Source organism: Ischnura elegans, chromosome 4 (assembly GCF_921293095.1).
Source record: "Ischnura elegans chromosome 4, ioIscEleg1.1, whole genome shotgun sequence".
NCBI classification, from domain to species: Eukaryota; Metazoa; Arthropoda; class Insecta; order Odonata; family Coenagrionidae; genus Ischnura; species Ischnura elegans.
In genome coordinates this window covers 40214463-40238671 of record NC_060249.1, presented here as the reverse complement: position 1 = coordinate 40238671, position 24209 = coordinate 40214463, and the positions used below count along the sequence as shown (strand labels likewise).

Sequence of the window (24209 nt, the reverse complement as noted above, 5' to 3'; positions counted from 1 at the left end):
AAATTTATATTAGTATTTAACCCATTTATGCCGAAGGTTTGAAAAATGCGAATTTTACCCTGATTTTAACATATTGTCGATAAAAATACGTATGGAAACAAGATCCGAAAGAAAAAACAATGTATCTCTTGCCAATTATTAATTACTAGGTGTTCCAAAAATGGAAAACTAGGCAAATCCACTACCATGAGGTACTCAATGGTAACTAGCAAAACATTAGTTTCCGACATTTATTAACTCACTATTAAGAGTAATATCCAGGTGAACAGTTAAAATGCAATGATAAATTGCATTTTTTACATTGAAAAGTGTTATTTTTGTGACTTTGGACACAGCGAGTTTGCTTTCTTTGCTTTACAATCGTATGATTCATGCCGTCATGATGTGAGTCAAATTTACGATTCATAGATGGTCTCTCTTTCTCACCAGGCTCAGGAGTATTACCACATGTCTATATAGAGTCAGGCCTCACGGCGACGAAATTTGATAAGATCCATTGCCTTCACATCGTTTATTTTATAAAATTGCCAAGCATTTTGTAAAGCCACGTCAAAACAGAATAACGGTAGGGGTTGAGTGCCATTCTTTTCCACATATTGATGATTGATACTTGTCAATATTTTCATCAGCTCAGTCCACTCCTCCCATATCCTGATTATAGACCTTGATTAAATTTTGTTGAGTAACTTGTATCTTTTTTGCTTTTGAGAATAACAACTGACCTGTTGCAAAGGATTGACACTGACACCAGAAGATTGCTTGGTGGCCCATTGAATGAAGTTTATCAAGGAGTGCAATGCTTGTGAAAAAGTAGTCGAACACAAAATGGTATTTACCAGGATGCTGCGTTGTGAGTGCCTCAGTAAATTGCAAAAAAACTGAAGCACCTACTCCATATTGTTGGTATTGAGTGTTCGGGTTTTTTCCTTGATAAGGCTGAAACCAACAAATGTAGCCTAGATGCATAGGATCACACCAGAATATATACTCGAAACTAATAGGCTTACCGCGAATGAACTGTTTGCACCCATGACGATCAAAATAGGGAATCATGGCCTAATCAAAGCTGAAGAATGTTTCATTCGGTACAAATTTCATACATCTGTCATTCAGTTGCTCAATGAGACGTCGCAGTTGGAAAAACTTGTCCATGCAGTTCAAGCTAGAATTGTCAGCAACATGCAAATTTGCAAATATTGTTTCAAATCGATTACGTTTCACTGCACCACTAACTAGAAAATTATGCGAATCTGGCCTTTACTACCAAAACATACGCCGTCTCGGAACAGAGACTCCACCACACCAGAATTTATACCCACTCAGGAAAATTATTCCCAAAAAACAACGGGACTCACTGACAGTCAGTTCAAGGTTCACACCCTTACTTGCAGCATATAAATTGGAATATTTGACAATCATATCAATCACGTCAATACTCAGTGAGTTCTAAACGTTCGGTAGGGGTTATCATTTTCGTGATTTGTTCTTCTGAAACTCTACCTCCTACTGACTGGGTAGTCAGATCGGCTTGCTTCCATTGGCACAGGGGGGGGGGGGATTTTGAGGGATAAAACCCCCCCAGAACTCAGAGAAATTTTTTAATTCAATCCATTTTACTTAATTGGATAAATAGTACTTGTATGATAGTGTAAGGATCAATAAAATATTCTTCAGTAAGCCGTAAAACTCACAATTTTGAACCATTTATCATAAAATTTTCTCAGGGAGGGCACCCAAACCTCCCGTATTCCATCCCCCCCAAAATTTGTTGCATCTAAATCCCCTGTTGTGCACAACTTTGGGTACCTTTTTTCTTTGAGCAAGAAGAGGCTGAGGCAAATCAGAAGCCTATACACCGTCATTTTCACTAGTATCACCATCTGGTATCAGAAAAAGGTCAGCATGGTCAATGTTCTCCTCATAAGAACCATGAATGAGATGAGCAGGAGCGCAGCAATGACCCAGGAAGATTATTGATCATTCCTTATCTAATTGCTTACTTGACTCAAAATTAAAGTGAATATTTCATAGCGCCTGAATGTATGCATAATAGTAGTGGATTTGCCTAGTGTTCCAAAAATGGAACACTGTTAAATAAACCCTTGTAACTAAAACAAAATATATTGTTTCAAAATTATCTTCTTAAAGCACAATAGGGTAACTATTACTGAACATGCAGGGAAAAATTTACAATATTCGGGTGTAATGGTAAATAGTTATTAATATAACATTTGAGGTGGTCTCCTGCCTTGAAAAAAAAGACCGATATTTCTCAACACACTGGCTGTGATGGGTTGGAAAAACTGACTAATACTTTGCGCCCTATAGTACAAGATACCTTTATTAAGAGATATAGAAAGAAAAACCATGGCATATTGGTGTGCAATGAGCCGCAGTAATTAAATTAGAAAGTCGCGTCAGGTGTTCCAAAAATGGAACACTAGGCATAAATGGGTTAAGAAGGTAAATTATGCTAAATATCACTCAAAGAAAGGATTATTACACTGGAAAAGAAAGGTCTAACTGATGATGACAATGACTCCTAAGAAAGCTGCTTCTCAACTGGTCTGAAAGGTTTTCAAGAAAGAAAAGATGGAACAACCAAACAGTGAGCACTATCTATTGCTTGGCTATTTGCTCATACTATCGTAGACTGCCTATGTTCAGAATAGGTGTACGCCATAACTACAACAAATACAATGGTTTTCCACTGCACATATTTGGATTGTGAATTAACTAAATGCAGTGCGGTAAACTAGAAGTTTTCAACAGAATAATACTAAAAGAAGGAATCGGCTGTAAATGTCCACACCAAGATTTTTGGACAATTAGACATTTGATTTATTTATTTTTCATGAATATAGTAGCAGCAGAAACATTTTCACAAAATATCTTTAATAATAAAACACAGTAGAGCGGAACCCCGATCTATTGTTCCCGCATTGACCGTTTTCCCCATTCATCGTTCGCCTTTCCTGGTCCCAAATAAGGTTCCATATAAACAATGTAAGTTTTTCCCACATCTTTCGTTGCCCGAAGTATGGCTTTCCCACATTGATCGTTTGAAGTTCCCAGTCCCTACATATAATTTTCCATCATCCATCGTTTGACGAAATTGAGACGAAATATATACAATGTGTGATTACGGGCACATAGTTTGAATCTTCGGGAGGAGATGGAACTACCAAAGAAGGAAGCTAAGTGCCCTGGGAAAGTTACATAAGCACATTTCCCAAGATCAGTTATCCCTCTCTATTCAGCACTCGCCTACCTCCCCTTATGCTTTCCTCTTCTCCAAAATCAAACAAAAGGTCCCAGCTCGTGCAGGGATCGTATTAAGAAGACCTTAGCTTTGAAAGAAAATATCAAGTTACCTAGAACAAAAGAAACCTTTTTTCACGCCTACCCCCTTCTCTCCCACTGACCTTTTTCAGCCTACCAGCTTAAAAGTTCCCAGTTTCTGGAAGTCAACTACTGCATGAATCACCTATTAGCCAGTGGCGGCGCGTGCGTATACGCATGTTAGCAAGTGCACACCCAAAGATGAATGAATTATAAAAGAAAACTATTCCTTTGCAACGAGAAGGATAAAAATCCTGTCTGCATATGCAAGAAACATGAAGCTCCGATCGCTACAGCTATCTCCTTTTCGAATTCACCACTCTACAAGTGTGCGATCCCGTAGCATCGCGCCGGGCACATTTTCGGTCTATGCGATCGCATGAGGGTGCTCTGGTGGGACGAAGTAAGCGGGGGGGTATGTGCAGTTCAAATGGGTGATGGGAGCAGACTCAAAACGATGCGAGTGCGCACGCGCATATTTTTGGTGAGTGACTCGCAGGTAGTGTAGTGGTGTAGCCGCCACCTACACTACCTGCGCCCAGGATCCTAGTGCGTCTACAGAGTCATCTGTATGACCGTTTTCTACACTAATTCCTCATAGGGTATAAGGAAAGGAGAATGATTTTCACCTACCGTCACTTGTAAGGGTGTGTTTAGAATAATTATTTTCATGCATGCTAATATTATTTCTGTTAAAGCAATTTTAAGAGTAGAATATACCAATGATATGTTTTGCTTGCTATGTATTCTATTACGACGAAATATGATGCTCATGGATTAGTATTAACATAATATAATTAAATCATCCTATATATGCTCTAATGCACACCCTAGATAAATTACCACCAGCCGCCACTGCTATTAGCCCAAAATGTGTCTGACAATGAATTTTAGAAATTACTGTTATACTTTTATTAGATTGAACTGTTAGTAATTTGCACATAATACAAAATAGAATGAGACCAAACACTACGTATTTCTAACGTTATTTAAGCATTTTAAGCAAGGAAGTAGTTGGAAAAATACGATGGTGATTTCTTGTGAAACTTGCTGAAACTAGCTGAGGTTTTCGGAATTTAATGCAGCATTTTTTTCCGAAAACAGGATATCAGATTCTTATCAGTAAATCAATTTACGAGTTATACGATAAGTCTCACTTGTCAGAGTTACTGACAAAGGGATATCTTCTCAGGATATTTTGTTTCTCCCTACTAACAATCTGAATTCATCTGCTCATCTGGTGCTATGGTACTTACAAATGAGTGGGTAAGTTGCCTCATCTTTAGGACAAAAAATTTCATGGCGCCGTCATTTGGTCATGCTTCACCCTCTGCAGCATGCTCTGCATACGCCATACCCGAAAGAATCAGTTCTGAACTTCACCTAGTACGAGTGGTTCCGTACTTTTCAGGGTGGGTCGACCTCAAACTAGCTAGTGTTTTCCGTGAGGGTTTAATAAATACAGGTTTCGTTTCTATTAGTTTTATTTTTATCCGTCTTCGGACCATGGCCCTTCCGCAGAAACAAGTGAGAACTTTAACATGTGGGCTAAAAATAATTGAAAATGAAGAAAAGAATCCGGGCTAGAAGCACAATAATATTGCAGAATGCCATGGGTTGTCTGCTAGCACATGACGGTAGGGGTGGGGGTAGAACAAGCTACCTGGAGATAAAAAAGAAGTGGTATGAAGCCGAAGATCAGGTGAGCGTGCCGCTGACAATTAACACAACATTGTTCACGCTTTACATATTGCCTAAATTATATGAAAAATAATTTTTTAAATTTGAATTGAATGAATGAATTTATTAAACATGGACATTTCAAATAATAGACTATTTTTAGCCTTTGTGATCCATCTCACAACCAATTACTGCGGTGGCGTAAGCTGCAATTAGCTTAAATCTTGTTTGAATCCTTTCATAAATATCATAATAGGGTGGTTTCCTATTATTTTTTTATTGCCTAAATCGAAAGATTATTACTCCTGGAGTACGATTTCACGCTTTTAGATTTTTAAATGTCTATTCTATCTCTATCTATTTTTCGCGATTAAATGAAAAGTGAAAATTTTCAAGCTCACGAAAATGTGACGGCTAAGTGAGAATGCTGGGAAAACCGCATGTGACGTCGTTCTGGTTCCCGCTTCCGCCAAGTGAGGTGACCTTGGGGCGAGGCTTTGAGCGCTGATACGACTCAGGATGCTAGCAGGTAGCACTTGGCTTATATTGCCATTCATTCATCTAAACTGGGATTTCTAAAACCAAATAATTTGTATATTATGAATACACTAATGGTGGGTAACGAATCGCAATCAATGTCTTTCGTTTTTTTTATGAAGGAAACTACCCTATTTGCCAAAATCCTGTGTTTCCTGTGACATAGGCAACCTAGCTGAACATTCCCGCATTGACAGTTTTCCTGTATTCATCTTTTTTTTCGTTCATCCCCCTGAAAAACGATAGATCAAGGTTCCATTGTATTTAAAGTAATTGTTGTAGAAGTATTATTCCTCTTAGAAACCACAATTTTCGGCACGCAGGAAGTCGGAGGTTATTTGTACTAATCGCAACCTTTTAAAATTAATAGTAATTTTTGACTGAATAATCCACTCAAAAGAAGCATAAATAAAAGAGATATCTCAAATGTACCCTCGGTATGCAGCAATATGTAAAGGTGTTTTCCCAGTATCATCTTGCGCATTCAAATCCACTCCCCTCTGAAGGAATCTTCGACAGCACTGCACATATCCTCCAATGCAACACATGTGTAGAAGAGTTCTACCTGGAAAATGAAAAACCAATAAATTAACGTGCCTCAACTCATTTATAATTATGCCAATTTAACCACACATTTAATATTGGAAAACTAGAATCGCATACTCAAATCAATACATACTCTATATTAGTCAAGGAGAAAATTGCAAATTAGAAATGGGTCAGTTCCAGTACCCGGTTCTCGGTACTGCCAGTTCTTGGCTTGTGGAACCAGTATTAAGAACCAATTGCATAAAGTCGGTACTTATGGAACCGGCTCCGAACGGTGGCATGGATTTGAATTTGGTGCCCAAAGCCAAAATGGTCAGCAGCATATTCAAGGCCAAAAAGAGAAAAAAAGAATTAAAAATGCATTTATTACTTTCCGATCCCATGGCGACCATGTTTTTTTTTCTTTTGAGAGTTGCTTGCTAACACGCGCATATACAGATTTGTCAGTTTATCGCTCTTGTCAACATTGCAACATTTACGTGGCCACGGCCACTTTCAAACGAGCTGACTTTTCGCCTGCTGCCATCCATTTCAATCCGGTCCGGCAATGTGCTGTCTACGGCATGAAATACAGATAATGCTACGTTTAGGTTGTATTCAGATAAAACCACTTTTTGCTGGCCACCACGTGAAATTTAGGTGGTTTTCACATGAAATTACGGCAGCTTTCAGAACAGACGACTCTCTGCAATGCCATGTGCCGTGCATGGCATCCGGCGGTTTCTAATGAAAGCGGTCTTACAATTAAATCATGTACATGTAGAGTTATTCTTCAACATATGAGCAAGATGCATCCCGAGAGCTTGTTCGTAAGTTGATAAACCTATACAAGGCATCGTAAAGTGTGGTTATCCTGCAGAATGCAACACTGCATAACAATTTTGCATTAGCTCACAGCCGCCCTTCTACAAAGACGCAATATACATTTTGCATTCATAAAATGAAACCTCCTACAGCAAAGCCATGAATTTTCCAGTCCCAACGAATTTGTTGCATGAAGGTTTTACAGTACTTCTTTTTCTGAAATCCGAGTGCAAGGGGTGGAAGACGGAGAAGCATTTAGCCAATTACATGTTGCCAGAGAGCCACAGTGTGAGTAAAGGTCGAAATTAACTTGCACCAGGTTTCCAAGGAAAGACAGGTCTGAGGCTGAAAAGACTAGTTGACTGATGTCAACTAGTTTCTTTCTGCCTCCGACAACCTCGTCCACAATAACCTACCACCTGTATCCACAAACATTGCAGTAACAGCTACATGATGCACTATAGCATGATCGTGCATTATTTGTCTTTACAAGAGCTTTATGATTATTGTTTCTGAGAGTCATAGATGGCACAATGGCACCTCATGCTCAAAGAACTACTACCCTATATGTCTGACTATAGAGCAACTTAAAGCGTTGCTGCTAGGCACATTGTCTGCAATATGATTTCTGCCATCACACAGTCAGTCATTTGAGTCATCAATCCCACCAACAACAGAAAATACCAGATCCATGACCAAGTTGCAACGCATCATGTGACTCAAAGCCACAGAATCGTGATATTAGGTAAAATAACTCAAAAATTAGTTTTCAGATATTTCATTCACAACAATATAAAAAAATATGCAATTTAACATAAATACAGATCATATTCCTCTGTGATATAGCACTGATACAAAATAAAATTGGTAATAAAAATAAGAAAACGGAATTGAGGAACTTCATCCTTCACTTTCAGATATAACAAATGCCCGACGTAGCAAGCAATATTTCAGGGACTATGAGCGCTCATTAAACTGAGCTTCTACTGAATCTAGAATAAAGTTATAAAGGTAGGTAATAGTATCAATAGTTAAACTAACCTCTAAAACCTCTTAAAGATGGATTAGCTCCAGAGGATAATAAGGTGCCACAAAGAAGTTCATGACCATTTAGAGCTGCTATGTGTAAGGCAGTGAGACCATTGCGATCTGTGCTGTCTATGATGGCACCTGTAGATGGAAAAGTAAAGCCAACTTTCTAAAATGACGTCCAAGGCAAGACCTCACATAAACAAGTAATCTATGCTGAGTGTTAAAAAAATGTAATCTAAGTTAGGATTACACATCTGAAAATGAATGAATACAGCCAAGTGAACCTGTGAATAAATTCTAAAATATTTCAACCCAAAATTACATTTTGTAAAAGAAATGAAGATCACAAAGACAAAGGCAAAGACTCATGGTTAGGGACATGCAAAAGTCGTAAATGCGATAACGTGAATTTTAGCGCCAATTCCAGGGTTTTCCCGTTAATACACGAATTTCGTGTTATTAGTAATTTTCTCCAATTCATGGGCGATTTTCACCAACTCAGACGCAATTTTCATCATTTTTTAACTAACAATTGAATTCTTTGTCTTTTGAGCAGCGTTAAAATATTTACACAAAATTCTACCATAAATATTAACTAATAGTATCTCGATATCAGTATAAAAATCAACATGGAAATTATTAATGCATTAAATCCATTAATGCTGACAATAGAGCATCGTTCAAAATTTTAAAATTCTCAGAATAAAACGAGGAATCCAATTAGAAGTCTGCAATTTACGTGCAAGCAACAATCATCCATGTAGCTCATTCATATAAACAAAGTATGAGTTGACAGTGAACCAATGCCTTTGGTAGGGTTATAAACTGCGAAAGGAGGGAGACCAACTACCCTCGGAGTTCGAGATAATGCGGAGTCCCCACTAGGAAGGATCGAAAAAGGTTGGTGTTGAGAGCGTGTGATTATCCGCAAGAGCTTTCTTAACAAATGTTCAACATAAATGCTCCATACAGAGGGAACCGAAGAGTCTTGTGGAGGTCAGTCCTCAATTCATGCTAAGGAGAGAACTCCACCACCTCGAAAAGAGTTAAGAAAGTTATAAATAAGTCTCCATAATATTGATAAGAGTACTTTTTTTTCGATGAAACCAATTATTACATTTGCAAAACATGACAACCTCTAAAGCAGCTGCTGTAAAGTCAATACCTATGCAGATGGCTTAAAAGGCAACAACCAAACTTAGTTCTCTTATGGTAGAAAACCTAAGCAGAAAAATAGGTATTTGAAAAGATCTCAGGTTTTGATCCCTAAGAAGTTTCAACAACAGACATGAAGCCTAACTTAATGACAAAAAATTCATGGCCTCAAACCAATGGAGACTGAGAAGTTGATATTGGGGTTGAATTACAGAAATTACTAAAAAAGGAAAATTCCTGGGGTTCAGTGGATATAATTAAAGCAATCCAGGAGCTCAAATTGTCTGAGACATGGTTTGCATCTAAGTGCCTTTAACACGTTGTGTACGGATGGCGAGAATTCTCGTCATTTTTTTCCCGAACGTTCCGGATGGATGACGAAGATTCTCGTCATTTAGGCGCGTCAACCTAAACAATTTTTAAGCATACATTACGTATTCCTTAGTACGTTTTATTATCATTACTTATTCATAATGAATTGATGCATCATGACGTTTGATTGGGCAAAGTTATATTCTAAACATTAGCTTTTTAACCATGTTTAAACCAAAGGCATATTTCCAATCTCAACACCTCCACCCAGAATCGGCGTTCCTAGGAATTTAAATACCCCGGTACCCAATGTGTTAAGCAATTTGGATCCCCTCTGCAAATGTAGACTCAGAAAGTTTTTTTTCCTGCTACAGCACTGTGTTAATAGATAAGAGAACAAATCTAAAAGAAGACAACTTGATCACAATAGCAATTTCATTTGAAATTACAGACATTCAGAAGTAATTTCTATTCTATGAAAACTGGATATATGGATACGCGAAGGATTAAATATGTAAAATAGGTCAGTAATATAAAAAATTCAGTCAATACTCCATGTATATTACATATTGCTTAAATTATCCCCGGTCAATAATAGCTAAATTTAGGGCAATGGGTGGGCCACTGAAAGCATGGCTCTCAATCAACATCAATTATTTTGACGATAAAATAGCACCGATTTCAGGGCAAAATAACATTGCTTTTGTATAAATATAACACCACTTTTGCCTATAAAATAACCCCATCTTTTGCATGTCCCTTCTCATGGTGAATAAAATCTTGGAATTTCCTCAAATACTTCTGTCCATTTTGGTTTACAATTTCCTCATAGAAAAAAAGGTTTACCACCATGTTTTAAAGCGTATTTGCAAGAAAAAGTATTTAATTGAATAAATACACTGACATGCATAAAATAAAAATCCACACAAGTTTAAATGAACAAATACTTAGTCTAAGGTCATATTAATAAACCTGAAAAATATGAGTCTTCGTGAGTCAGGTGTTTCCAAAACTTTGTTTTTTTTCTTGAATGGACATTCTTTTGATTACTGTTCACTGCCATTATTTTACATTTTATCACATCAAATGACATTCACAAAAAGTTTTCTTAGAAGCTAGCAGTTCTCTCTTAAGATAAAAATTCTTTTTTTAAGTTAACATTCCACCAACATTATTTCCTAATCCATGATGAAACTTTGTAATGTATGGGGATAAAAAGAAGAAGAAAGTAAAATTAAGCATTGCCTGTGGTGAGGCAAGTGGTGCTTTGACAAATTATGCATCCACAGAATAACCCTGTTTCTCCACATGCCACCTGCTCTTACTGACATGATCGCTGTTAATGACATGATCGCAGATGCTGCCATGAACTTCTCCTCAAGGAGTGCATCGTGACTAGTCCAGTGAAGACATTCACGGGTCCTGGTGAAGTCATGCTGATTTACTGAACCTCAGCACTCATTGATGGTCTGGCACACAACAGCAGGAAGTGAAAAAGTGAAGATCACATGTCGAAGTGTAATAACACAGCCACCACAAAAATGTAGAATTATTACCTAGCATGACTGCATTTGAGATGACATTATTATCAACACCTCATTTCATGGAATTACAGCCAACTCCTTCCCTTACGAGAGCATTTTTATCAAATTATCTTAATTAAAACAATACATCTGAGAGCACTTATGTCAGGATTTGTATTGATAATAAGAGATAAATACCATGGCATTTGGTAAGACTCGTGTATGCCTATGTAGAATAACCGTCAGGTGTTTTCTGGGGTCTTTATGCAGTAGACTGTACTGTTTTTTGTAGAGCCTTGATACTATTTCCAGCATTCCTCTGCCTTTCATTAAAATAACAAAAATCGTGAAAAAACAGAAATTGTAACAGTGCAGTTATATGATGTTTAACTTTAGAATGGTGGATAGTATTTCTTACAAAACCAATTAAAAAATTCACTCTAATAAGGTTTTACTCGTTGCCATGCAAACACTTCACACAAAAAGGCACCAAAACACGAATTTTCACATAACCAAGTAAATTTTGTGAAAACAAGTAAATTTTTCTATGTTTTAGCTATTTGAAAAAATTCAGAGCCTAAACATGTAGGAGCTTAATCTAAGTTGTGTCAGTCCATTATTGAATAGCTATTATAAACTAAACGAGGAAATTAAATAAATGGTTGAGTATGGTGTAAGACTACTATGATACAAATAGTTAAGTCAATTACAACCATTGAACCAAAATCATAGTTATATTCTTAACTGAGAGTAAATGAAAATACAAACCATTGTCTATGAGTATTTTTGAGCGCATGAAACGGCCATGGATAGCTGTCATATGAAGTGGTGTGCGTCCATCAAGAGCTTGAGCATTAATATTTGCTTTTGAATTAATAAGATATTTAGCACACTCCTGACCTCCTGTAGAGGCACATGCCACATGAAGTGGAGTCTACAAGAGAGAAAAATGCCATTATGTCCCTTATAGCAATAAAATAACCATCCACATAAAAGGGAAATGCATACAAAAAAATCAATTGAAATTTACATGGCTAAAAAATCTAAAAGTAAATGAAAGCATAAAAATATCCTCAAATAAATCATAACAAATACTGAAGGAAAATCTTTGGTTTCTTTCTTTTTAATCTTTAATGAAAGTTACTCAATATTTTGATACCAGACTGGTAAATGAAAAATCACTCTGTGCATGAGCTCTGAGCTTAGCTAAGAGCATTATAAAATTTGGATTTCACTAAATTTGGCAAAGAATTTAGGTAGAAATCTGTACATAACATTCACATTCTGAGCTACTTGAAGTTAGGAACAATCAAAATTATTTTGCAAAAGATTCACATTTTGTCTGTTATAGCCTATCCCATAAATATGATTTTTCTGAATAATGAAGACAAAGTAATGGAGTTTAAAGCAATAAAAATTAACTAACATAGGATATGGAATAATACAAGGGTATCATTGACAGAACTGGATTTTTGTATATCTTTACATCTATATCTTCCATGTTGTAGCTATTTACAAAAATGCAGTGCCTGACTTCAACAAGATATCTTTACATCCACTAACTGATACATGAGATGGGTTTCATCATTATCCCACATGAATTGCCACAAAGAATACATCTATTAAAAAAATATTATTTAAAAAATAAATGTTCCTAAATTATTCAATTCATTAAAATGTTAATTACTGTCAAAGGTTGAGCCAATAATTCTTAAGTTTTGTGAGGTTCTAACAGTAAGAGAAAGAGTTTATTCAACCATACTACCGTCATTTACTTATATAGTTAGTGCTATGAACCAAGGGACTAAGCAAAATAATTTCATGGCATTGATCAATCATCATATTAGTGAGCTAAGGAATAATATGATCAAAAACTGATCACTTTTAAGCAAAGGAAGGGAAAAACAATTAAATTCACGTACTACCAAAATGGGTGCCCATATATCACATAAGCAATTACTGAATTAAGTTTTGCTGAGAGCAACAAATGGCACCTTAAGGATCATGCATCAACACAAGTCATACATGGGCACCACTTAAAAAACATGCATTTAACAATGACAAAATAGTGAATATATACATTTATATTGAAATCAAAAATTTTCTTTAAAAAATACTTATTCCTTACAACTATTCTTTAGATAATTTTTGAAATAATACAAAATAACTAGTAAACTTTGTAACACAGGTAAACTTCTGAGCTCTGCCAAGCATTCTTATGAATATTTATTATACCTGTCCTTTCAGATTCGTTGAATTCAAAGCAGCTTTAGATGAAAGAAGCAGGCTGGCCAATGTGACATAGCCACCCAAACATGCACAATGAAGTGGGGCATTCCCCTGAACACTAGGAGCATCAACATGAGCTCCAGCATCAATGAGTTCCTTGGCAGCATCATAATGACCCCTCGCAGCGGCAGCATGCAATGGAGTGTAGCCCTACACGAACAAAGAATAGTTTACCATTACATTAAATGGACCATAAAAACAACATGAAAGCCAAGTTTACTTAACTTCAGATGACCAGGATTTAACCAGTTGTCAAAATAATAAAAAATACCTTCAGGTGCTTTCTTAATGAATTACAGTGCAACTCAGCAACAGTACAAGTGCAACAAAAATATTCAATCCTATTCCAAGGTGGGTTCTGCAATTTTTCCACTCATAAAAGTATCATACTAAATGATGATGTAATTAATGGGAATGTTCACATGTACTGCCACTCAGCAGCCATGCACAACAAGAGCCCATATCATGTGGACACAAAGGTATCCAGTTAACTCTCGTTTATATGAAGTCAGTGGGACCAGAAAATTGGCACTTCGTAATATCAAATTTCGTAATTTCAAACCTTTTTAATGAGTCGCAAAAAATGCTTGCTTTTGTTCCCACCGCCCTTTTTTGTCATAAGTGGTCATTTTTAATGTTTTCAGTGATTATTTATGATAGAATTTTTAAAAATGCTCTTAGATATTGACATTATGCTGTCGAAAATCATTTTAAAAAATAATACATCCCTAAACTTCCCATTCTTTATAGTTAAATATCAAAAATCTTAATGCTATAGAAATTCCCGATCATTTTAGAATACATAATTAAATAAAGAATTGAAAATGTTTGCATAAGAATTTAATCTTAGAAATTTGTGGTGAGTAGCGAATATCAACTATAATCTAAGCATGAGATAGATATTTGTTTCCAATGCCTTCGGAAATTTAACGTCAGTCGGCGTTAAGAGTTGGAAGTTCTTTTTCATTAAGAGCCTGCATAATAACTTGGTGGTAAATAGAGCCCAATATTTAAGATATTTAACTTGTTTATTCCGGAAAACTACAATATACATGAAAGAGACTACTCAAAAAAAATTTGTGACTATTTTGCTTTTTGCTCTTCTTCATTGCCATGGCTTTCACCATGGTTTCCAACTTGCATGAATGGGAACTAAATTGGGAGTCCAGATTGGCCATCAGATCAAAATTTCTGTACGCTTGGAAGGCTGCGTAAACTTCATTTTTATGTGGTGGAATTATTTCCCCACTTTCATCTTTGTCATCACTACTGTCATGCCTAGTCCCAGTCGCTGCTTCCTCTCTAATGAGTGTTGCTTATATTAGACACTCACTAGGCACCAACTGAAGTCCTTCGCACATCCTTTCATGAATTTAGTTCAAGTCCATTCCGTACGATTCAGCAGGATGAAAGACAACCAGATACCACCCCCCTCGCGGAAAGATAGCAAGATGCTAAAGTGAAAATTTAATGCACAGAATCATCAAATCCTGGTTCAAATTGCAATAGAGGAGCCATTTTGCCCTCAATATGGGCTCCTGTACAAGTATTATATTATCGGTGATATACTACCTCTACCCACCCAGTTGTTGACAACCACAGTATTTTCCCCGACCTATCCCCCTCCAAAATGTGACATTCTCTAAAATTAAACTTTAAAATGAAAAATATTTCCTCAGTAAATTTGTGACTTAATGCCCTTATTTCCTCAAATTCCCAACTGTTGATTAGAAAAGTGATGTCACGAGGTCGCTTTTTAATCCGGAGGAACGTTGAAATTCAAACAACTTTATGGAGTTGCAACATATTCTTGGTGTGAATTAATTACGTAGGGTGTGAAGTATGAGTGTAAGAATTACCCCGCATGACCTTCTTTACATGTTTAACTACGAAATATTATCGACACGATGTTAATGAGAAGGCACGTAACTAGGGGCATTGTGTCAGTCACGATATTTTAACTGAATACCTACTTACCCTTGATTCCCACCTTAAGATTTTAGGCGAACCCTTTCCCCCCAAAGTTTCACTATCATTTACGATTTTGCAATATTAATGGACCACAGTCAGAAGCACTGATTTTTATGCTACTTACGCTGGGATACAGTGGAACCTCGTTAAAGCAAGTTACGAGAGATAGCCGAAGCACCGTCAATTGATCCTACAATAAGCATGTAAAAAAAATTCGTTTTTACGAGACCATTTTGGTGTTGCCATAGCGAGCGAGTTGAGTTGAGTTTGAGTTGCACTCGCCATTGCGAGAGTTTTCATTGCCGGAATACCTTCACCAAGAGCCCCTAATCTCTCTCATTTCTGGCGATCTGTTAGAAATGAAGTTAACATGGAGTGCTCAGTCTCAAATTCATGTACAGTGAGTCCTCGTTCTACGTCACCCCGTTTAACGCCATTTCGCAATAACGTCACGAAAATTTTGAGACCGTCATTCGTTTATCGCACCTACGCTTCGCGATAACGTCAAGTCTTTTAAATTTCGCGCGAAAAAAAAGGCGAAGCGGCGGGCGTTGCAGGTTGTTCGTTTTGTGGGCGGTAATACAGTCAGTCTAAGCAAAGTGTAAAATGGTATGTTTATTCTTAATTGCGATTACGGTTTTAGCAAAAATTTCTGAAAAATGAATTCTTACGTAGTTGCGCAAGGTTTTACTTGACATAATGGTTTTCAGGAACCTAAAAAGTGATTTCAAGGCATTTTTCCGTGTAGAACTCGGCGATTTTGTCGTCACTTTTTTTTGCCGAGTTAACAATAATTTTGGTTTCTGTAACTGCGACGCTGTTACAGCGATGATGATGCCCGGGCGACGCTCGCTCGGGCGACCACCATAGCGAAGCCGAAAAGCAAATGCTGGAAGATACAAAAATGGAGAAGGATTTACGTCACTGCGCTGCTATTGTCGTCGATGGAGACAGGAACTCGTATTTATGCGATAGTTTGGCCTTCCCACCGTAAAAAAAATGCCCCAGATATGATACGCTAACATTTTTTTCGCGTAGGAATTGTGAGGTCTAGGAGCCGATATTCACTTTTTACAATGTTTCTTATGGGATATTATGCTTCGATTAACGTAATTTCGTTTATCGTCACATTTTTCAGGAACAGTAAGTGACGTTAAACGAGGACTCACTGTAGTAAACTGTCATTCGATTAATAAGTAGTTCATTTTGGTGAAAATATTGTGGCATTAACATTGATTGGCTTGATCTTTTTTTGTTCCTTGAGTGGCGGAAAGCAGTTGGCAGCATACCCGCACGTCCGTGAGTTGCGTGAATAGAAAGAATTCGATGGTAGACACCATGGCCAAAATATGCCAAACACGTCAAAGCAAGAAAATAAAAATAATAGAGTAATATGAGAGTGGCATAGTAAATTTATCTTCCTATTCGCTCTTCACAATTAAAAAAAACAAAAGCGCCCAAGGAGCAGACCATGAAGAGTTAAAAGCAGCTTCGTGTGGGTGGTTTTGCCCTCTTCAATCTGCGGGAACTTCTGAAAAAGGGGCTATGCCTAAGCCTAAAGCAGATTATTTCAGGGATAGATTGTGAATCGAGAACTTCAAGAGTTCGGAAGCTTGGTTACACTGATTCAAAGCACCAATGCATTATCTCCCGTCAAAATTGCTGGTGATGCCTGCGGTGTAAACCCGAAGTTTTGGAAGAAAGGACTCTGATCCTTAGTATCTTAAGAAGTACCAATTTCATTAAGGGTGTATTATCTGGGGGGTGTTTCAGAGTCTCATAGGATTCGCGGCGTCAGAAACGGATTCAATCCGAGTCAATCAGGAACCTATCCTACGCTTGTCTTCCGTGCGTTTCACACATACTATCGGAAAGCGTCCCGCTTTTGGTATTACGTCAACGGTCATCCTAAACGGGAAACGAGAAAACATCACAATTTTCAAGAGACAAGTGAGCAGTGCAAATAACCTCCCGCAAGGTTTGACACTTCACAAGGGAGGAGAAATGTATAAACGGGCATACATAAGTGCTAATTGATACATTGTCATATCATTGACCTTGTTGCGGGGTAAAATTATTTTAGAATTGTCCGTCTGTAGTTTTTTTAATGTAATACCCTGTCGTTTTGAGCAATTTATGGGAATGAAGGAAAATTTGGAACGAGTTTGTTCTTTCATTCTCGTGAGAGCATAGTTGATTGTTCGCAAGAACTAAACTACAGGTAGTCGCAAAATCCATCATTTTTTCCAACAACATATGGTTTACTTACTCAATTGTTTAACCAAATTGTCATATTTTCATTCAGTATCTCAATGAAATATGAATATTGAACATCATAAATGATGTTATACCATTCATGATATGCCGCAAACGTCTTACAAATTTTCCGTAAAAGTGGACGCACACTGGAAGGAAATGCAGCGATTAAATTAGGTTGAATAGTGTCCATTATAATTAATGGCTCAAGTTATGTACGTTAAAATAACGCAAAATAATGTGGTTAGTTTGTTATCTGTTTTGCACGTACTCGGTTATTTTTATAACACCATTTTATTTGGTACGAAAATGACAAACAGTTCCTATTGTTGCACCTTTAAATAAATCTTCTAAAATATATTTCATTGTGCGATAATTCAAGAGAAAAAAAATAATCGGTGCAAAAGGGAATTGAACCCTTAACCGGTGCCTCACTGTCTACTGCCTTAACCCACTGCGCCACCCTCACTAATGGGAAGGGTGTCGAAATTTGTGGACTATATATGACAAGATGGTGTGAGGGTGCTTCCGTGTAGTTGTTACCGTGGCTATTCCCGTTATGCTTGAACTAATATCTCATATTAAAACGAATATTTAGGAAGTACTCTATGGAATCAACTGTATTAGGCACATTACCACACCTAATTTCTATATAACTACAATGCCAAGTCACACACACAATCATATCAAACTAGACAAATTGTTATACTTCCAAGCCCACGGACACGTATTCAATGCATTATGCTACCTACATATTTGTAAGTCATTATGCCATGCATTTCAACTTGTTTCACCTTCTTTTTGCCAAATTACTCGTCCAAATAACAATACGAACGAACTTGCACCGACAGTGATACAGTCTGCTCATTTATCGTCTAATTTACACGAGAATTAAAGTCAATTACACCTATATTACTCTATCAGAATATCCACATATACCAGCACTCATGAAATAAAGTGGTATTATGTTATTAGAGCCAAATACTTAATAAAAAACAGCATTTTAACATATCACCATTCCCAACTGGAATGAGTTTCCGGTACCTCTAGCCCACTCGACTTCTATCCGATTGGAAAGCCGGCCTTGAGTCGATAGGAAGCCAGTCTGAAACGCACGGATTGCCTGGCTAATAGTAAGTGATGTAGAATCTGCGTCAAGTCTCCCAGTCCACTCGGAAAGGGAGACTGAAACACCCCCTGGGCTCTATTCAAGATAAATCTGAAACTCCTTCAGCAGGAAAATTGCTACTAGATTGAATCAGTTTTACAGGGAGTCTTCCATCTGCAGATGCAACAACAGTACACTCCCGATTATCCGGGCTGATGATGGGAAGGGACGGCACGAATAATCGGAAAACACGGATAATCCAAACTTAAACTTAAATGTCTTGCAATGTTCGTAATTTACGTAAAACAAACAATATATTGTTGAAGTTTATTCGGGATTGCCACCGGATAAGGTTCTCCATCTCTGCCGACGTTTCGATGGCTGAGTCGTCCATCGTCATCAGGGCTTGTCTTTGCGTTGAGTGATCCCACTTATATAGTATGGGCTCCAGGTCAGGTGACTCGTGATTGGTCCGCCTTTTCACGCCTTTTTTCCCGGGCTTCGCTGAAGTATTTAAGCACCGGTTTCCAGGCCCGGGAAAAAAGGCAGGAAAAGGCGGACCAATCACGAGTCACCTGACCTGGAGCCCATACTATATAAGTGGGATCACTCAACGCAAAGACAAGCCCTGATGACGATGGACGACTCGGCCATCGAAACGTCGGCAGAGATGGAGAACCTTATCCGGTGGCAATCCCGAATAAACTTCAACAACATCATACGCCGGGAAAACCTCAGATCTTTCTTCAAACAACATATTATTATTTATGCAGTTATTCTGTTATTTTAGAGTGCTTCCCGCACTCAATGAGAGCTTTCTTCACCAGTTCGAAATCTTTTTAGCGGCGATAACATGGTTGTACTCGTATTATTAATGCTCCATGTAAGGCCTGGTTTTGAACACCGCATATCCGAGGCTGCATGATCACCGATACAAAAAAGTGGTTTGCACGAATGCTTCTAAGTCACTGCTCGACGTCAGACACTACTCCATCAGGTACCACGCCACATAGTTGCGTCTTGCACAAGTTGCCCGGATTGCAACTGCTGCGGGACGTGTATCCGTGATCACCGAGCACGGTCGCACACTGCGAAGCTTGGAAAACAGAAACACGGTACTCCTGTGAATGCAGCTAGAGCGAGATCGCTTCCGTTTTACAATGGGGATTCTAATGGAAATAATACGCCCGGTGTATCCTAGCATTAATGCAGTAATTCCGATGATTTTGTGTCAGATTATATTTAAAAAAATAAAGATCACGGAAAAAATCGAGCAAGAGTGAAAATCATGCACGGATAATCCGCAACCTGGATAAACCGCAGCCTGATAATCAAGAGTCTGCTGTATGTAATTTTATGTTCTTGCATTGTATTCGACTTGTCCTACATCTCATTACCATGGCGCTAAGGCACACACAAGTCAAAACCTGGACGATAATAAGTAAAAAAGCAGATTTCACTAAATTGTATCATTTTTCTGAAATGGAATTCCACTCGATTACAACAAATGCCTACTTACATCCTTATCGATGGCATTTGGATCAGCACCACTTTTGAGCAATAACTTAACAATATTATTATGACCATTACAGGCAGCCCAATGAAGAGGTCTTCTATCTAGTTTATCCAAAGCATTTACCATGCAACCCTTGGAGAGCAAGAGCTGAACCATCTGAAAATAAAAGATAAGAATCGTATCAGTAAGAGAAAATTGTCTTAACAGAGGTCAGCTTCAAAACATTCCAAGAGAAAAACCTGAAGGCTTAAAAAATTCATGTTATTAATGCTAATTGAGCCAGTATACAGAGCCAGAAGATACCCATACAAAGTTGCCATAGTTTTGTCTGGTATCAAGATTTATCGGTCTGCAAACTGAAAATATGGTGCTCTCATAAAATTAAAATAGTAACTTTTTTACATGTAGAGATGAGTAAGTTAAGTTATTAACGTATACAAAATATGACTTCATTATTCTCAATATTCTTGTTGTTACAGAGCTTCAAAGTTCACAAAAATTACTACATTCTTTCACGCTACAAGAATGCCCTGAGACGTCAGAGTGTGAGTAAGCATATTCGCTCTATGGCAATAACAAAAAGTAACGATGATAACACACTTCTACAACAATACTGATTCATAACTTGAAGGGTTTGTCAAAAAAATTTGTGAATATTTTTAAAGATTTTACGGTGTACATATAGCACAATGACTGACTCTTACTTCGTAGACGCATAAATTGTGTCTAATTCCTTGAAACAAAAAGAAAATATTGTGAGGCTCAATAATAGTTTACCATATATCAATATTGACAGTCTCAAGTTTTTAGGCTTAAATATAGATACTAACCTAAACTGGAGTAGCCACATTAATAATATTTGCAATAAAATGAATAAAACTGTATTTGCTATGAGAATAATCATGGAAACCTGTTCTAAGACAGCAGCATTAACATTATATCATGCTAATATGCACAGCCTACTACAATATGGCATTATATACTGGGGACAAGCCTCAATGGTGTATATAGAGAGATTATTCAGGATCCAGGGGCCTAAGTCTGTAACTTCGTTTTCTCCCGAGTTGGGAGAAAATAGACTCGTGAAGCACCCGTTTCATACAACTGAAGTCCGTAACTCGTTTCTCCCGGTAACGGAGAAAACTTTCTCCCAGTAACGGAGAAAGAGTTTCTCCTGGAGAATATCTTTCTCCCGACTGAAGTCCGTAACGCGATTCGGAGTCACCCGCCCAGGACCCGCCGATTCATTTTCTCCCTAGGAGAAACGAGGAAAATAGCAATGGCGGACCATTGTGGATGATCGTACTGCGGTTCTATTAGCATACTCTTATATATTTTTTACGTATTTGTGCCAAAATAGAACACGAAAATGCATTCTTCAAGTTAGGCAGGCAACGTATGTAGTGTAATTAGTGACAAGAATAGAAATTTTTGTATGGCTGCATTTGCAAGGAAACTACGTGCAGTGAACTTTCATTGTGCCTCTAGTATAAGTGAACAAAATTTGTGTCCTTAGTGTACCCCTTAGTGAATTGATTGCATATAGACGATGAAGTAAAGAGTGAAGTGTGTTGTGAATATAACATCTTCGACGAAATTATTTCGTACGTATATAACTTAGGGTATGAATCAACCGTATACATTTCGATGAAAGGTATCTAACTATTGCGAAGGGGATATGTTTCATATTTGAACTAGTTGTACTTTAGGGATACATCGAACGCCTGTTAATGTTCATTCGTTTGTTCGCTTCTAAGTTCTGTTTCATTTTATTACGTATTGCATCTATTACCTATTCCCAATTCGTTGTGAGATTGTGAGCTTTTGGCAGTGTTTACATTTCACGCATTTCGTTGCGTTGTTTGTTTTTGTTTTGGTCATATCTTGGTTACGGTGAGAGTGATAGTGAAATTCGAAGTTTGTTGGTGTTACAATAACTGGTTTGGCAATTTGTTTCAGCCTATTCATTTATAGTCCAGGAAATGAAGCTCATAAAAGTGAAAAACCTTGCAATTTTTTCAAACTGAATCGATTTGCACCAAAATTTGGGATTAGACTAATTATACTCCCTACTTCAAAATCTATATTATGCCGAAGGGCGCTTTTTATTTTTTAGGGGTGAAAACTACCCCTAAAAGCTGGAACTTAAAAACTTATTTTTTAAAGCTAAATACGTGTCAAATTTAGTTTAAATTATATGTATAATTATTTTTTTATGTTTGGAAAATAATTTTCAGGTGTTTCAACCCATAATAATCAACCCTTATTGGGGGTTAATGTAAAAAATAATTTTCAAACTGAATCGATTTGCATAACAACTTGTGTTTATACTGATCATTCCTCCTATAAAAATGTTTTTCAAACCGAATCGATTTGCATACATAGTTGGGATTAGACTAATCATACCCCCTTCTTCAAAATCTATATTATGCCGAAGGGCGCCTTTTATTTTTTAGGGGTAAAAACTACCCCTAAAAGCTGAAACTTAAAATATTATATTTTAAAGCTAAATACGGGTAAAATTTAGTTTAAATTATTTGTATAATTATTTTTTTTGTTTGGAAAATAATTTTAAGGCGTTTCAACCCATAATAATCAACCCTTATTGGGGGTTAATGTAAAAAAAAATATTTACCCTAAAAATAAAAATTATTTATCACATTGTATCTTCTTATTCACTTTCTAACTCCTTTTATTATGTATTCACTTTTTTCTCTCATGATTTTAATCACAGCACAGAAAAGATAAAACAATAGGATAAACAGAACAAACTTCGTCATGGTAACATAAACAAATAAATGTACATTTATGTAGACATTACATGAAACACAATCAAACGGAGACTGTATGGCTTCCAGTCTTCCCACCACATGCATGCTCACAGGTCACTGTAAGCGAGAGCACACATACTCACATATGTGTATGTATATATACATCTTATGGGTATGTGTGTTTATTTTGTAGCAAATTTGAGTGTATCGTTAGCTTCTAACGTAAAGTACACAAAGTATTTGCTGATTATGAGGAATATTATGCTCTGAATTGTGGATTTCGAATTTTTCGAAAATAAATTTGATTGGTATTTCAAACATACCTAGCTCCTTTATTTTTTATGATAGAAAGTTCATTTAAATTGTATTTTGTAGGGTTTTTACTGAATACAAGGTCATGTGAATTAAATTTTTTTCGAGTCATTTATTTTTAAAGGGGAGGGATTTAAGGGTTTAAATAAGGTGGAGCTCCCTTGGAAATAGAGGTTTTAATTATCAATATCTCACCAAATATTTAATGTTTAGAAAATTAAAACACACCAAAATATTTGAAAGTAAAGAAGCTACAATTTATTACTCCTGCATTTTTTTCATATCTCCAGTTTTTTTGGAGTTATTTTGAAAAAAAGAGCATTTTTAACGAAATTGTAGAAAATGACTTTTCACTTTTTCCTCCATTTTTTTCAAAATTTAGAGCTATAAATTAAAACAACTTCTAGGATCAATTAACAATACTTAAATAAAGAGAAATACTGAAGGGCATTGATCAATTTTGTCTATTGCGGTAATAAGGAGTTGTTTTCACTGATTTTTTCGTACAAAAAAGTAGGGACTGATCTTATTTTTAATCATAACTCGCTCAAATTTCATGATAAAAAATATTTTTTTCTCATTTTAAGAAAGTTTTTTAAAAACACTTTTAAACTGATCACATACTTTTCCTCGAAAATTACATTTTTCACGCTATTTGGCATTGAATCTTTCAAATTTAGCATATGACAAACAATAGATAACCATCAACAAGTTGTAGCTCGGTCCGAATTGGTCATAAAGGAAATATAAAATAAGATTTAAAAAAAATATTTTACAAGCTACAGTTTTGTAATTAACAATTTTGTAATAAAATTAATACTTTTCAAGTTATTTGCCTATAATCGATTGAAATCGTTGATTTTTTTGTGAAAAAACTGTTACTTTCAATCGCAAATAACTCGAAAAATATTAATTTTACGCAAAAAATGGAAAGAACATTTTATTCTTAAAATTTAGTTTTCTATCGATTCCTGTAGTCAAAATATAATTACAGTAAACTCTTGATTTTACGAAGTCAGTGGGACCGGAAAATTGGCACTTCGTAAAATCGA

The 24209-nt window shown here is 36.6% G+C and overlaps 1 protein-coding gene across 1 annotated transcript in view; it reads right to left on the bottom strand.

Moving 5' to 3' along the window:
* Positions 1-24209, bottom strand: part of LOC124157311 (serine/threonine-protein phosphatase 6 regulatory ankyrin repeat subunit A-like) — a 90244-nt gene that overhangs the window by 49495 nt on the left and 16540 nt on the right. The window contains exons 4-8 of the mRNA XM_046531934.1: positions 20078-20230; positions 13170-13373; positions 11703-11868; positions 7954-8082; positions 5992-6124 (exon numbers count right to left, since the gene is read on the bottom strand). Coding sequence (XP_046387890.1) covers positions 5992-6124; positions 7954-8082; positions 11703-11868; positions 13170-13373; positions 20078-20230 — 785 coding nt within the window. The remainder of the gene's footprint in view (positions 1-5991; positions 6125-7953; positions 8083-11702; positions 11869-13169; positions 13374-20077; positions 20231-24209) is intronic.